General features: G+C 37.0%; 1 protein-coding gene across 1 annotated transcript; it reads right to left on the reverse strand.

Moving 5' to 3' along the window:
- Positions 1-3,015: 3,015 nt before the first annotated feature.
- On the reverse strand, positions 3,016-16,627 carry FEM1C (fem-1 homolog C). The gene is made up of 3 exons (XM_014056974.2): positions 16,464-16,627; positions 14,593-15,316; positions 3,016-5,705 (listed from the first exon to the last, which is right to left on the reverse strand). The coding sequence occupies exons 2-3, from the start codon at positions 15,134-15,136 to the stop codon at positions 4,396-4,398; spliced, it is 1,854 nt and encodes a 617-aa protein (XP_013912449.1). The 5' UTR covers positions 15,137-15,316; positions 16,464-16,627; the 3' UTR covers positions 3,016-4,395.
- Positions 16,628-17,877: the final 1,250 nt, after the last annotated feature.

The raw sequence follows: 17,877 nt of genomic DNA on the forward strand, positions 1-17,877 counted from the left end.
TTTCTGACAGCACGTGATCCCCAGATGAGCTCCACCAAGCATGTACTGCTGCCCAGCTGATTTTCAAGTCTCTGCAAAATACTATACAAGCCATCGATATACATCCAACAGGAACAGGAAGTGCCTCACAGGAGCAGATACAGGTAAATCCTAGAGGCAGGAAATGCATCACTAAACAATAGAGATGAAACCTAGAGAGAAATAAAGCTGCATACAAGTCCGACATAACTCCTGTAACAGCGTAGGCATGTACAGGGGTGGGGAAAGCAGGGCATGCCCCCCCCCGGCACACCATTTTTGGTCCCAAGAGGCTTCAGGGAGACCTGCTAGGCCCAAAATGGAGTGCGGGAGGGGCGTGCATACATGCACAGAAGGCTTGTGGGGGGGCACACACATTGTATTATGGGTGTGGGCACACGCGCTGCCGTGCACATGCACACACTTTTGGCATACAAGGACAAAAAGGTTAGCCATCATTGTCATATGTAGTATGAGTCTATTTCTATCAAAATGAGTCTATCTCTAGAAAATTAAGTGTGACAAAAACTAGTTAAAAATAACTAAAATAAATAAATAATAAATAATATAAAAATAGCAGCTGAAAAGATTCTTAACAAACAAGTTGTGACATGGACTCACTCAAGCTATCAAGGCCCCAGATTAAGTGGCAAGGCCAGATTTTTGTTCCCTTGCAGAAGACCAGTTGGATCGGGGCAAGTCTTAATTTTTTTGTATGTGGGGGTATTGTTCTAGAACAGGGGTCTCCAAACTTGGGAACTTTAAGACTTGTGGTCAACTCCCAGTTAACCAGCCAGCTGTGTTGAGTTTGGATATCCCTGTTCTAGAAGGCAGGGGTCATGGCAAAACAGGCTTTCCTCTTGAGACCCAACACATTACACTCTTTTGCCCTCAGCACCTGGAACATTCCTCTCTTGATAGGTCTAATGGGAATTGATGTAAACTTTGATAGTAAAACATCAGGTTTTCTACGTAACCATAGTTAGGAGGATTGAAGCAGCATAAAACCGTTAAGAGTCCAATTTGGCTTGATTTACAGAGAGCCTACTTTATGAACAAAGTCATAAAGATTCATAAAGTATTATTTAGTTTACTGTGTGAATTTAGTCAGTGGTTTATTGAATAAACAGTACTTGAATAACTTTAGTATGATGCATAAATCCAATGATTCTACTTTCCCATTACTCAGATCTGTTGCCTAGCACGACTTGGCAACTGACAATGCTAATTAATGGCAATTTTGCTTAAGGGAATGGAATTAGCAGGAATAGTTCTAGAAGCAATCCCAGGTGTGATACACGAAAATCAAATTAGAGTAAAATTCCACGAAGCATATTGACTGAGAATTCTGAAAATCCTTACTCAAATTAGACTTTTACCAGAATGAGAAAGTTTTAGAAGATGAAGGATATGTAAAACTTGAACACAGAAATCATACCAAAAACATCTGAAAGAAAACAGCCTCGATACCTAGATAGCTAAGATGATTGAATGCTGGTTAGCAGCAAATTGCACCTGGCCAATATAGTATTTGAATACAATTAAAGTGACAAGATACTTTCTACAGAAATTTGCAGTCCATACATAGGACTTATTTGATTTGTATCCTATCTATTATTTTTACAAATAGCATATCCAACATACCTTCCTCCGCCCCACAACATGTGTGAGGTGTGTTGGGCTGAGAGTAATTGGTCCAGTCATTCATTTGGCTTTTATGGCTAAGATGGGACATGAACTCATAGTTTCCTGCTTTCTAGCCTGGTGCCTTAACCACTAGACCAATCTGGCCCTCTAATATGCAACATACAACTAAGGTTTAGATTTTTACAGCAGTTAGGAATTTTCCATTGCATAAACTGAAAAAAGGTAAAAAGGTGCCACTTCTTTTCTCTGAGGTACTTCGAAGAGGTGCTTTGATTGAATGATAGCCAAGGAAAGCACTCATTACAGTTTTTTAGTGTCCTTGTTTAACTATTAGCAATAGCACTTAGACTTATATACTGCTTCATAGTGCTTTTACAGCCCTCTCTGAGTGGTATACAGAATCAGCATATTGCCCCAACAATCTGGGTCCTCATTTTACCCACCTTGGAACATGGAAGGCTGAGCCAACGAGATTTGAACTGGTTATATTAACAATATAACCAGCTAAAATCCTGTTAAGCACCATATACTTTGCTTGATACTGACAAAGCATGTTCATGAACAGAACTGTTATTTTTCAAATTTGGCAAAAAATGCCTATAACAACTATCCATATAGCTTTCTCAGCATGCAAAGGTTATGCACCCTCATAAAAAGTTCAGTTCTGATGCACTGTATGTCTATGCCACAATAAATTGAAAATAAGCTAAAGTAACTATTCAATGAACTAGTATTATTTCCTTTACTATTCTATTGTATGTCAAATTTCTATTTTCATTTTATAAATAAATCACATTTTTATTACAATCATATTTTAGATAATTTATCCTATTAGATAAAAAATGACTAATGGTCTAATCCTAGTGTATTAATTCCTCTTAAGAATTTTTTCCAAATGCAGGCAAAATATAAACCAAGATTTATTTAAATTAAAATATATTCCCCTTCCTTCCCTAGGATACAAAACAGAATGAAAAGAAATTCAGGTTGAGATATTGCCTCTTTTGTTTTCATAAAACTAATATCATACACAGTTACATATACTGTATTCTCTAATATTAATTTAAACATGGGGAAAAAGGACCTGTGGGATAATTTATATGAACAGCCACCCTGTGCATGTCACATTCAAATAAGTATTTTTTTTAATCCTGCAACTGAATTATGTCAATGTTGATGCATCAAACTGATTTTTCCTGGATAATCTACAAATATAGAGTAACTTATGTGCTGCATTTTTGAATTGAAGAGGCATTAGTAGTAGTAGTCGTAGTATCATTAGATATCAAATGAATAAAACACAAGACACCATATGTTAGATATAAAACAGGAATTCACATTGTATTCCACTCAAGGAAAAGGAACATTTTATTTTCTTGAGAACCATTTTATTTAAGACAGTTGCAGGTCTAATATGCCATTATAAGTTTTATTATGAATCAACAATAAAGTGCTGAATTATATTAATTACCTGAATCTCATTTGTAGTCTTTACTTATGGTTTCCTTATCAAGTCTAAAAAGCCCTTGCTGCTGTAATAGCTAAGCTGTTGTGCAAGTGTTAAAAAAATAGACAGCTTTCAGTGGAGGCTATGTAGGGCCTCTGATGTTTCCATAAATATGGCTAAGGTATTATAGAATAAAATGCATGCACATTATCCATGGGAGTTATTTTAAAATGAAGGGAGATTCTATAGAAGGCTTCTGTTTACAACCATATCATTAATTGTACTAACTGAAGGCTAGATCTGACAAGCATCATGCCAACATGCTTTAGTTTCTTTTGTGGTTAAGTGTCTTAAATTGTAATCTCAGACTGTCTGATCTAGTTATTCTTGCCAAATCTATTTAAAAAATCAGATTAAATTTGAAATAAAAATTTCTATGCCGTCGCATAGTCAGCCCCAGCAAAAACAATAGGACAGAGGAGAAGATAGCAATACATTACTTCTCTCTGTTTGCAACAAGACTTATTAAAACAACTTTCACTTAATTTAAAGTGAGTTTGCCAACATGAGCACATTTTACTCCAAATTCAGCACAAAACTCTGTAAAAAAAAAACCAATAGAAAGCAACTGCAGAAACAGCTAGGGGAAAGAAGTCAAATTAAAGTTTATACAGCTGACAAAAACTGTCAGGCTGTAAACGGCATATTCCCAAGAAAGTTCTAACAAACTGCAAGAACACAGTATCAGAGCTGGAACTAGCCAAGTGGTGCATAGAAATATGCCAACACAAAAACAGTCATATTGAAGCCAGTGCATAGAGAGGATAAAAGCACTTATGGTAATTGCAAATGTCAACAAGTCTTTACAACTTGTATGTAGTTCAGCAACGAACTCATTAGAAAAAAGTAGAAATGCTCAAGCAGAAACGAAAAAATGATTTCCCAACTAAAGATTCACACACTAGTAAGAATAAGACAACATCACAAAATTATTCAATTCAGTCCCAAAAAACCAACAGGCAAACTAAACCAGAATAGACAAGCCTTTGGCTGGCAATTTAAGTGAGTCCAAATATAGTGTTACATTTCTAAATAATCCACAAAATATATTATATGATATGTTTCTTTTAAATACTGGGTAACCAATTCTGCAGATCCATTTCTAATGATTTAGTCAATTATCAAGATAGACCAAGCTGAATGAACAATGATGTGTCGCTGGCATATCATAACTATGTTGCTAACTCATGCCGTCACAGTTCCAAGAATCTATTGTGAGGCTATCATCTATGTAGCAAAACAAATTTCTCAAGTTTTTCCGGGATGTGCCCTTGGTAATGTATGCAATGATTCACAATGACACGGGCAGCAAGACACTGCAATGTAGTATGGTTGATGGGTTGGATCAAGTTCTTTGCCATCTCTTTTTCATCCAGCAAGTCAATAGCAGTTTGTTTGTGTAAGTTTGTTGCATCAAAATGTGCACCTGACTTGATAAGAAGATTCATAATGTCAGGATGGTTGTTCAGTGCAGATATGTGCAAAGGGCTGTTGTCATCAGAGTCTCTAGCATTTACATCAGCACCACATTCCACTAATATAGCTGTGACTTGCAAAGAAGGAAATTTGCAAACTGGGTAGCGCCCCACACAAGTTGTGTTCTTATCAACAGCCAAATGGAGCGGGCTAAAGTTATTCTTTCCCCTAGGATGCAACTTCAGAAATCGATATATAGTCTGTTTCTTAAAATGATCTTGTTCAGTACTACAAGGAACTTTTTCCAATAAGCAAATTAAATGCAAAATGATGGAAAGCGCTTTGTTGAGCTGTATTTGGTCAGGTGGACACTGAGTCTGTTTGATAGCACGTTCTATTTCAAGGACACTTTTGCACAGTATGCCCATAAGATCATCAAAGGTAACTGTTGTGCCCAGTAGACCTTTTGCCCTGTCCTGTAACATGAATGAAAAGAGTTCAGCAAATGATAAAAGACTGCTGGCAGTCATAGGGCTCAGAGGGTCCAAATTACTCTGTTGCATGTCCAAAGCGTATTTCCAGAGATTGATACACCGTTTGAAGTTTCCAGAATCTGCATAGACAGCACCCCTGTACCGAATATAGTAGGATGTATCTGGGTGAGAAGGGCCAAGAATACGTTCTCTAATTAGCAATGCCTGCATTCTCATCTCATCAGGATCTGCAATTAGGTTCTCTAATTCTTCAGCATTGTTCACCTCCTTGGCATAATCATAGGCCATAATTAATGTCTGAGGTATAGGTTTGTTGAGAACATTAGTCCTATCACTGTATCTCATATCCATAGCTCTTTTCCAGTACTTCAAAGCACCAAGCAAATCTCTCTTTTTGTCCACAAATGTGGCTCCTAAGAGTTCCAGGGCATTAATGCATTCTGTTTTGCTTGTCTCAACATGCTGAGTCAAAAAGTCAACTATGTTTGTGTGGCCTGTAACACTTGCAGAGAGAAGGGGAGTCATTCCGTAACCATCTTTTTCCATCTTTGCACAATACTTCAGAAGCATCTTCATGATTTCCAGGCTACCGGATTCTGCACAGTCATGCAATGCTGTATTTCCTATTAGAAAAGAGAAAGCAACGATAATGAATATCACTATAATCTTCAGAGCAAGACTACATCTATTATAAGCATCTAATCAAGGAAAAATGCAGTTGAAATATCAAATACATTATCTAATTCTAACTGCTGAAATGGTATTTCATATCCTAATAAATATGCAAATGAACAAACATACAAGGGTAGTATAATTATATCAACAGCATGTCAAAAAAGACTATATATTGAATCATAGAAAAATAATCAGTATTACGTATGTATATACAGTACCTTAAAATTTGCTTACTCAAAAAGCTAAATGAATTTTTTTACAATTTTCCTGCAACTTTTCAGCCGACATTCTTACTGTATTCTGACTGTATAAAAGAAATACCATTCTGTATGTTTGTCCTTCTAACCAATATCCAGGCCTTTAGATAAGTGAATACAAGAGAAGAGCACTTGAATTAGACAAGGTCATAGAGGAAGGGCTTTCTCTGTTCCTCAATAAGTAATTGCAGAATAGTAAAATAGTCATCCAAATAAAAAAGAAAAACATAAACACTGGTATCTTTTCTGTTGTGTTTTAGCATTCCTAGCCTACAATTCATGTGACGTCAGCTTTAAGCTGTCTAAATCAGATCACGAACCAACTCCACAGAAAAACTAGACCTATACTTTAGAGAGGTAGGATAATGCAACAGAATGTTGCCTGTCTTTTCCCTTCCTTCCCCTCTTACATGACTGGGAGTTGGAGGAGCCATTCTGAGTCTAATTCTAATACTCTCCTATCCCTCTGGGCTTAACACATATTTATTTCTGCACATGTTATTGTCTTAATGGCTTCTGAATAGCTTCTCCAAGGTTATTTCCATGGTCCTTCCACGTGATGGATTAGGTCAGGGGTGTCAAACTCAAGGCCCACGGGCCAGATCCAGCCCATGGGGTGTTTAGATGTGGCCCATGGGGCCACCCCGGAAACCTGTCTGTGGTGCCTCTGCCAGAGAAAACAGAGCTCCATTTTCACTGGCAGAGGGTTGCAGGAGGCTGTCACAGCCGAAAACAGAGCTCGCCAAAAGAAAGCCATCACAGCCGAAAACACCCACCCTGGCCACACATACCTTGAGATTAAGCACAACCCTGATCAGCCCTCAATGAAATTGAGTTTGACACCCCTGGACTAGGTTCTTCAAAAATCATGGTAGCATATTGGTTATAGCATTAGGCTATAACTGGAATTTTGCCAAATGATTTTGGGTTAACCACACTTTTTCCACCAAGCCAAGCTCACACAATTATTGTAGAGAAAATAAAAAACAAAACAAATGACAACCTTATGCAGAGATGAAATCTTGGGAGAAAAAAAGACAGAACATAAATAAATACATATAAATTATTGACAAATGGTACGCACCTTGTCAATTCAAAATGCTAAGGTATATCTTGATGAAACATTCAGATGAAATCAGGTATTGAATCAGGTATTTAATTATTTTTATTAAATGTATCTGATATTTTAAATAGTGCAGCTGAATCCTAATGTTATCCTAAGGATAGGATGTATCAATGTATTTTTTCGAATATCAAAGTGATATAAACAAATTGATTTCATAGACAGCCTTACCAATTTGCCAACTACAGTAAATTTAGGTACATGTTTGAAGACCAACTTGTAGCTATCTAAACTGCAAATTCTCACATACTGTACACATGAAACAGTGGTTACTCTTAACTAACTTCCACTATTTCTTGCAGGAACACTCTGGATGTTAAATATATTTATTATTCCAAAATGAAGTGTGTACATATATTACATATGTAGTTTAATATAGGCAGAAGGCTGCAAGACATAAAAGCTGATACAAAGTGTTGCTTTGCTCTCCTACTGCTTTACTACACAAAATTATGCTGACATTCAAGTGTTCTATCCTAACAGTGAAGTAAGATATTGTGATGTTTTAAAATGGACCAGCAATATACTACTAGAATGCTTTCTGCAATGCAGTTTTTTTTAATACAGCCAAAGAAAAAAATGAAATGCATTGATTTAGCAAATTATATACTTATTTGGGGAGGAGGGAGTGAGAATCTTTGTAAACTAGCAGGGAAGGTTCACTGGGGAAACAATCATCAAGGCACTTAAGAATATATTAATACAAGCAGAGCACCTTTAAAAAATGGTATGGGCATCTAAAGTTCGATATCAGTTAAACCTGGAAATTGCCAAAATCATATTTTACCAATCTCTCTTCTCAGATCCCACAACAGAACTATGCAATCTGATGAAAGAATTTCCTAAGGATATATGAGAAAATATCTACAGGGAAACCCTAGGGATTCTAACAAATCATCTTCTAGCTAATTCCCCAAATACACAAACCAGACAACCTCTGTGTTGTCGTAAGCACAGGTTAGAATATCTGGTTTTATGGATTCTATGCTCAGATTTTATGCCACCAACACTTCCATCTACATAGGAATCACCATAGACTTCCTAAGAAAATTGACCTCCATAAGCAATCTCTCTAACAAAACCATTTAAGCCAGTTGGATGTTGAAGTATTATACATTATAATCCCTCATAAATATAGACTCCAAGCTACCAAAAACATCATCACTACTAATGTCCAAAGACACACCTTACCACCAGACTATGTGATTTTGCATTTGTCCATAACTATTTCACCTTTGGCACGTGCCTGCCCGTCAGTGGCACACTATATGCAAAGCTCTCAATAGGACAACATTTTTATGGCTGATCTAAAACAATGTTTTAACTTACTCCATGAATCCTCTCCTTTTAATTTTCATCATCTGAACTGATATAAAATAATCTTTCTCAAAATTCTATTTTGACTTTCACAACTTCCATATCACAATCAACCTTGGCCTAAACCTATCCATAGAATAATCTATTTCTTCAATGTCAATTTAATATCATTACACAATGGACACAAAAGCACCACATTAAAAAGGAAACCTACAGATTGCCATGTATATCCACTTGACAGAATACTCAACTAATGGAATTAAACCAGCATTCAGGAGGTTGAACCACTTATCTAGTGAGATCAACAACAGACAAATCAACAAAACCTGATCGATTTCCAGAGATGGTCTATTAAAAGAAACAACAGCAAAACAGAACAGAAGAGACTACTGATGAACACCTACAACTCACAGCTCAAACCACTCAAGTACATTATTAACAAGCTACAGTCCCTACTAGAAAATTACAATGTATTTTGTCAGACACTGGATGACAAGTCCATACTTGCATACAGACAACATGAAGCAGATTCTCACAAACAACAGGAAACAATAGGACAAGATGTCAACGTGAGAACTAGCCCTTGCAATAGCAATAGCAATAGCAATAGCAGTAGACTTATATACCGCTTCATAGGCCTTTCAGGCCTCTCTAAGCGGTTTTACAGAGAGTCAGCATATTGCCCCCAACAATCTGGGTCCTCATTTTACCCACCTCGGAAGGATGGAAGGCTGAGTCAACCCTGAGCCGGTGAGATTTGAACCGCTGACCTGCTGATCTAGCAGTAGCCTGCAGTGCTGCTTTTAACCACTGCGCCACCTTGGCTCATAAACAACAATCCCAGATGTCTAATTTGCCCCTACTTCAACAAATACATATAGAAATATCTTTATATATTCTTCCTCTAATGTAGTACGCCATATATTACAGCAATGCCCCTCTGGATTCTACACATGACAAATAGAAGAAACTTTGTGCAAAGAACAAAATAACTTACATCAGAACTTAAAACAAGAACAAAGTAATATCCGAACATAATACAACTGACCAAGAAATTGCCAAACTCACATACATCAAAACATCTCAGGCAATCTCAGAAAATCTCAACAAATACATGGTTTTTATACATCAAAATTATTAGTTGATAAACTATTTATAATCTTGTCTCACATATAATCTGCATATCCAATCTAAATACACTTCTCCCCTATTTCATATCACTTTAAATCAGTGCTTCCCAATGTGGGCCCATGGCACGCCCCATAGGGGGGCAATTTGATTTTTAATGGGGGCAATTTGAACCTTGTTTAAACCAAGTTAATGGCCTTTTATGCTTCCTCTGGGTGAGTAGAGTTCACTTTTTGAGTAAAGTAAGAATTATATGTCACAGGGTGGCATCAGGATTTTAGAGATGCTTAGGTGGGGCATGGTCAAAAAAAGGTTGGGAACCACTGCTTTAAACCCTTTATCAATTTAGCCACTTTATGCATCTTTAGGAATGAGTTGCCACTCAAGAAAGTTTATAATGGATGGGCTATATCACACATGTGGATGGGACTGGTTTAAAAAACAAAGATAATTTGTTTTTATTTAAATCCATATCTTATGCTTATTTTAGATTTGTACTACAGCTTTCATATATTTTCATACAGGAAAATGTAGTTATTTTTTTGTCAATTACCACAATCCAGAGTGAACTTTGAAAACTGCAAGTTATCTGACCCAGTTTATAACATTAGGTCAGTTTGCCAGATTATCCTATTTGTTATAGCTGGATTCACAGTGTCAAGAAATATGAAATATAAAAAAATATCCCTCTTGAAAGCATTTACTTATCCTTACACTTTACTTAGACCCAACCATAAAGAGCTTACTATTTATAAATCCACAAAAAAGGATTACCGTAGTACAATGTATAATGGCCTTCCTAATGTTAAAAGAATACTTAATGTATTTATACAAACAGTACATGATGCAACTACTTTTTTATCTATTCAGCAAAAGAAATTGTTTACAGATCATACTTTTTAAATTGATCTTCTACATACCAATATTACCACCAGCTCCTAAAATTCACTGAAATAGTTTTGTATTCTAACAATTCAAATAAATATATTTCAAATAGCTATATATTTACTTCAGCTTCTTTCTTAACTATGTCTTAATTTACTATTTAAGCTAAAAACATAAGCATAGTTGTTGAAACACCAAAGCTTCAATTATAGTCTGATATACAATATAATTATTGATTATAGGTAGTCCTCAACTTACAAACCCAAAAATTCTGTTGCTCAGCGTGACAGTTGTTAAGTGAGATTTGCCCCATTTTACAATCTTTTTTGCCAAGGTTAAGTGAATCACTGCAGTTGTTAGAGTCAATTGCCAAGTGTCTGAATTCTGATCGTGTGACTGGGGAGATGCTGCAACTGTTGTGTAAAAATAGTCAGTCACTTTTGACAGTGCCGTTGAAACTTTGAACGGTCACTAAACAAACTCTTGTTAAATCGAGGACTACCTGTATATATGTATGTTAGTCTTAGAATTTCAAGTATTAGACTAGTTTCTATCTTCTAGGATCACATAAAAATCAGCATACATTATACCAAGAAGAAAAAATGTAAATAACAAAGTGGGAATATATCTCTTCTGTCTGTCTCTAGAATATTCTGCAACCTGTTCTTTCATAGACACAGCAAAATCACATGCTCAGTTATCAAGAGCTTAGTAAGTCTAAAAACTGAAATATTAAAAATGCACCCACCTAGCATTTTTAAAATAGCTTTGTAGCAGTATATTACTCAATTTCTCCATACTGTTATCAGCAAGATTTTCAAAGCATAGAAGCCTGACAGAAAATGATATTCTACTATCACTTCAACAGAAGATAAAATATATTATGCATGTTGGGGGAAAACATCTTTAGAAATACCCATTTAGCAAAGCTTCCCTGACAATGAAACAGATGGTATCAGAAAAACTAATTGTCTTTATTAGATTTCATCAAAGTTTATAGATTTTTGCTATTTTCTGATCCAGATAGAGACTATCAATCTTATATGCATCGTATTGAATTTGATGGTACTTGTTCTCCTAAACTTAAAAAAAAACCAGAATATTTGAATTGATAGAAACACAAACATTTCTTCTAACACAATCAGAAGATTATGTTTGTTAATGCTCAATTCAGTAAAATACACTCCATTGCTCCATAAACTGGCAAAAGTTTTAGATTAATAACTCATTATGCCTTATTTGAAAAATGTTTTGAAACATTGCTTTGATAAAATTACTATACTGTGATTTTCTCAAACACTATCTATATTTAAATATTTCCCAAGCACCAATAACTTATTTCTATGTTGTCACTTCTGTTAATAATTTCAGTAAATTACAGATTTTCAGACCTTGAATTATTTACACATTTTAAACTGAAAACATGTTATGAAGCCATCAAATTGTTTAGCTGGTACCAAAATTCAAGTCCTGACTTAACTCAGTAGGTAGCTCAGTAAGTTAACTGGGTAGTCGCCATCTTTCAGCCCAAACTACTAAACATAATTTTTATTGTAGTGAGAAATTGATACACATTCCATTTATATTGCTTTAAGTGTAAATAATAGGGTAATGCAATTAATAAATAGCACATTGTTAAACAGATTAATGGACAAACTGAAAATGGTTCGTAAACTTGTTTGAATTGCACCCATAAGTCAAAGATAGATTCCAGTCAATAAAAAAACAACTCAGCTTCCTGAAAGTCCCCTCTCTCATAAACCATCAGGTCATACTTCAAAGATTGGGAACAATATTCACATATGGGCCTATAAGATCCCATTTACCTAACTTAAATTATCAAAGTTCTTTATTAATGAGAAAATTCTATTGAAAAGTCTTAGTTTAATATAGAATATTTTGTTTAAAACATAGAAATAATAATTGGTGTTGAACTATTGATGCAAAATGATGTTGTATGTATGGATTCAATATTTAGAATACCTTGTTTAAAATTAAGGAATAATAATTACAGTTGAAAAATTGACATCTAATAATAATGTACTTATGTTTATCTAATGAACAATTTGTGATTCGATATATAATTGTAAGTGGTGACCATGGGAAGGATGCATAAAATCTTAAACGACACGCTATATGAAATGGAAGAAGGTTGTATGTGTTTTATGTTTTTTGTTCGTTTTTGTTTAAAAATATAAAATATATAAAAAGAAAAGTCTTGGTTTGCACATAACATTAAACAATGACTTATTATGTTTACACATAAAGCAAAATGTATCCATTGAAAGCACTGCTAGTAAATACTCTGTCCTGTACCTTCTCTTCCTACAAAGAGGAATAAAACAAAATCTGTTCTGAGTTTAGCACAGTCTGACATTTTAAAATAAAATTACTATACTGTGACTAAAATACTAAACAAGCCACCTTCGATTCTGGGTTGTATCTGCAGATTGCTTAACAAATTAGTGTTTATTTTAAACCATAAAACCTAGTTTATAAGCAACTGTTATATTAAAATGTTAAATTATTCTTTTTATTTATTTATTTCCCTGGCATGGAAAGATGGAGCAATATATAAGAAATCTTAGCATAAAGTTCATATGATATGCAGGTTATATATGAATCTGTCTTACAACATGATTTACAAAAAAATAATGTATTAAAATGAGGCTGAGAATTTAAGGAAAGGAGGTTAGCCTCTACTGCCAAGTTCAGTAACAACAGTATTCTCATGTTATAAAAATAGAATTCATCATACACTGCTCTAAGAGCAGAACTTATATTTCAATTATGAGTCATTCAGTAACACAGTGAAAACTGACAGGACTAGAAGTTCACTAAGCAACAGAAAGCACAGCACTGAATATTGTGTTTAGAAATTTTGTAGTGATTTCTTAAAACTATGTTGTAACTTCTGCATTAATCTGTGAGATACACCAATGTAGATTATTACCGTACTCTATATGAGAAGTTAATATATTACTTTATGAGCTTATAACTGAAATCACAATTACAAACATCCCAAAGCAAGTCATTCATATTTAATTTATAAAAATATTACTATCACACAATATTTAATTGCATGAGTATTATGAACCATTAAATATATTTCACCCCTGCCAAATTTTGGAAGAATGAAAGCTATGTGTAATGTGAGTTCTTATAACATTTTTTTAAAATGGGAAGATAGAATCACATGTATCTGAGTCAGAGAGAGGCTAGCTAAAATAAACAGTAGACTGAAAGAATGGCCATACCTACTAAATCAGGAACTATGTTAAAAATGAGGAAAAGGTATTATGAAAATATAACCACATGCTCACAACTAGAACAAAAAGACAAGGCCAGGCAGCTGCCATCACAGTATAAATTAGAGGAACACTTTGAACATTGTTTCAGTAGCCTAGGGTGGACCATAAGAAGAACACAAAGGGATCTGTTGTGATCCCAATACCACATCCTTTATTTATTCCACCACAGAGTGACTAATTTCATTCAGTTCCTTATCATAAAAATTTCAGCAGGTGGCAGCACCTGGTTTACATCAGTCTGAGTTCTGAAGTTATGTAGAATTGGGCCTGATTAGAACTTGAATAAGAAACCACCAAGGAAATCCAGGGCTGTTGATGACAAAATCCCAGGAAAAGGCAATATATACAAATGTTTCTATGAAGGCACCAGGGACTGAGATTGATTCATAGGCACCTTTCTTTTTATCACAGATTAGCACTTTCAAATAAACAATATAGCTATAAAAACAACAATGTTATGTTTAGTTTCTGTTTAGTATGTACTGAAAAAATTCATGACCCAAAAAAGCCACCCTAGGTTCCACACAATGCTTTTAGAAAAAGATGTATCACCACACTATTCCAAAATATGCATGCATATAGGCTTAATTTTATATACAGAATACAATACTGCCAGAATTATAGGCAGAATGTATCCTAAATAACATTTTTTTTAAAAAAAACTATTATTTATATGATAAAGCTTATGAAAGCCTAGGCAAATATTTGAAGAACAAATCAAAATGTGATTTAGTTTGCTCACACTTTGAACCTTTGGCATGAATATTCTGAAAGATTTAGGAGCTGCTCTTTTAAAAATGGATACTGAACTCACCTTTGACACTTTTTCTATTTACATCTGCCCCTTTCTCAAGTAAATACTGAGCAATTTCTTTGTGTCCTTTGTAGCAAGATATCATAAGACATGTATGTCCGTGACGGTTAGACACTTCCAAGTCTGCTTTGTGTTCCACAAGATACTTAACAATTTCTAGGTGACCATCAAAGCAGGCAGCTCTGAGAGGTGTTGAGTTTGTCAAAGTTGTATTGTTGACAGATGCTCCATGATTTAATAAAGACTGAACCACTTTCAAATGACCAGCTGCTGATGCTGCCCATAGCGGTGGCGCCCCTTCAATAGTTTCACCATCAAAATTCACAGAACCACCAATTTCTATAGAAGCACTACAATGTTCCAGTAGGTGTTCCACCATGTCAAGATGCCCATATCGGGCTGCCATTAGGAGGGGAGTGGCACCATTTGTTTTTTCTGACATCAGTAAAGCCACCTCGTCTTTAGTTTTATTTGCCAGTAACTTGGTGAGGAGTCGCAACTTGCCATCACGAGCAGCATTGAATACGGCTGTCTTAAGATCCATTTAGTCTTTTCCTCTCAGTTGGATTTGTTCTTCAGAAGCAAGATGAATGCAAGACGCCTGTGCTCTGGGACCACAAATTTGGATATTGTTCTGTAAATTATCCTTGGCAGATGTGTTACCGCTGTACACAACATCAACTTTCAACATGGGACTTCCAAAGCAAGTACTATACTTTGTAGCCTAGAACAAAATACATATTTTAAGATTGGTGAACTATTGAAGCAGCTACCCAATTTTTAATACCTGTTCTTTATCTAATATTTATATTTCCCTTTTACTTCTATACTTTTTATAATTTTAGAGCCTTTAATGTAAACATTTATTCTTCTGTAGCTTTGTTGACACTGCCTAGAGATGGGCAGCTATATACAATTATGGATAAGTGAATATATTGTTCAAATGACTTTTTTTATTACCAAGTGAAACACTTGAACAATGCCTGGGCCCATATATGCCTTCTCCTTCCTCATAAGTCCCCTCCAACAAAAAAAACAAAAGAAAAGACACAGCTGAAATGACCCATTTTCTCCCAGTTTTTGTCATCAGAATTAAGTTGTAAATTATTACAGCAATCCCGAGAATATCTTGCTCAACGAACCCTGAAATCCATCCTGGGATCAACCCTTCTGACAATCTATATTGGCAGGTTTAGACTGCAACTACTCGGTTGGTTCACAGAACAGTAAGGATGTTAGACGTGCCTGGGGTTTAAGTTTGTCCTGCAAATGTCACCGATTTCCCTCCACACACACCCCCACCCGAAGCGTGCCCTCAACCTCGAGGAGTCCTTTAGTGTACCTTTCGGCTAGCTTTTCATTTTATCTCCCAAAACGATTGAGCGACCACGAATATCTAACCTCATTGCTCCCTTCTCGAAACTCGACACCCGTATGCGAGGACCTCAACCTAGTATCTCGGGATGCCTCTTTCCCCCTCCCGTCGCCGCAGCTGCAAAATCGTTATGGGCACGACGCGACTCTGAACGCCCTTTGTCACGTCTCTTCCCTAGGGAGCCTCCGGTGGCTAAGGGCAGCAGAAGCAAGCAAGCCAGCAAGCTTCAGGGAAGTACCTACCTCTGCTCTCAGTCCCGGCTCGCGGCCGGTGCCCGTTTCACTTTCCCTTCACCCGCCCTTCAGATTTCGCTGCTGCCGCCGCCTCTCAACCGCTTTTTCACTCCCCTTTACTATTCCCGACAGTCAGGCGGGCGGAGGGACGGACGGGCTCCTAGGCGTCCGAGAGCGAGGCCAGGGTGGAGACTAGGGACGGGGCTCTTTCTCCCCCCCTCTCCCGCCTGAGCAAACGATCCCGCCCGGGGAAACGGGACTACCTTCCCGAGGCGGGTCGAAGGATCGCGTCGTCGACTTCGGCTTCCCGAAGCAGCCACCGCGCCGCTTCTTTTACACCGAAGCCTCCGCCACCGCCGCGCCCGGTTCCCAACGCAGCTCCTCCATGACAGGGCAGGCGCTCCCGACAGCAACGACCGAGCCTCCACCCTCTCCTCCCCTCCCGGCTCCAGCGAATAAAACACACCCTACCTTACTACCGCCCGCCTCTCTCCAGCCCTCCCTTCAGATCAGGCCCAAATGGGGGAAAAGCGTAAGGCGCCAGGAGGGAGGAGGAGGAGCGGCCTCGGCGAAGAATCAAGTTAGGCTGAGAGCGCAAGAACGAAGACGGTTGAGAAGGCGAGGGCGGGTGCTAAGCTGAAGTGGGGCGGCGCTGTGAGGTGCGGGCGGCTGCTGACTTCTGGCCTGAGGGAAATCGGGGAAGTCGAGTCGCGCAACGCTGAGCTAAATTAGCACATAATGGAGGCGAACGGGCGCCAAAGGAGCGTGGCCTATGAGCTACCCGACTCCGTTGAGGCTTCCCCTGGCGCGCTGCCAGTCTGACTCAGTTTCCCGCCCGCTGCGTGAGGCCCGCCGAGGAAGCAATGGATAATTTCTTTGGGCGTGTGTCTGGGCGACAGGGGGAGCCGCAAAGGGTTCATTACCGGCCGAATTTAATTCTGACAAGCTGATCAGCACGCTGCGGCTCAAAAAAACCCGAAGAAAATACATTTTGGGATTTTGTTGTTCCATCAGTGCGTTGGTTTCTTGGAGTTATGTGTAAGCACTTTGGGGTGCTCCTAGGAACTTTGGAGGAAATCACTTCCCAGAATAAATATTCTCCGTCTGTATTCAGAAACGTTGAGGTGTTATTGTTTATCTAGTTACCTCCCTATTTGTTTGTTTGTTTACTATCCTTTACATCTAGAATCTAGACCTGAGCAGTACAGCTCCATAAGACCTCACTTCCATTACTTTCAGTGTCTCTATTCTAAATTGAATCTCGAACCTGACTTGTGATAGATCCGGATTCAATTCAGATATGACTATTGTAAGCGCAAAACCACTCTCAAGCAGAATTAGGAGAGTTTCTACCTAAAGGCATGCAGCTGTCATTCTTTTTTTTTTTAATGAAGTACCATTTTTCTATGTGTTAAGAAAAAACAATCCAAAAGCAGTGGTTTAAAATGGGACAGTTACAAATGTATCTCTTTAAATTTTGTGAAAAAAGTAAAAGACTATACAAATCTTTAGAAAGGCCTCATTTGATCTTAGATATCAGCTGCCATTGTATGCCAAATGTGGAGTGTTTGTGAAATTAAAACTTGATTTGTTGATTTAAATTAAACAGAATGAATAGTCAGATTTTACTCAAGTGTATAGTAAGTGGTGTATAATCAAATAATAAAATTGTCTTCA

This window comes from Thamnophis sirtalis, unplaced genomic scaffold, assembly GCF_051295495.1.
Source record: "Thamnophis sirtalis isolate CommonGarterSnake01/CBP01778 unplaced genomic scaffold, rThaSir2_p1.2 scaffold_5, whole genome shotgun sequence".
NCBI classification, from domain to species: Eukaryota; Metazoa; Chordata; class Lepidosauria; order Squamata; family Natricidae; genus Thamnophis; species Thamnophis sirtalis.

Coding starts and splice junctions, on each gene's coding strand:
- FEM1C (XM_014056974.2), bottom strand. CDS start 15,136: ATGGATCTTAAGACAGCCGTATTCAATGCTGCTCGTGATGGCAAGTTG. Junction 5,706..14,592: donor AAATAGAAAAAGTGTCAAAG/GTGAGTTCAGTA, acceptor CTTTTCTAATAG/GAAATACAGCATTGCATGAC.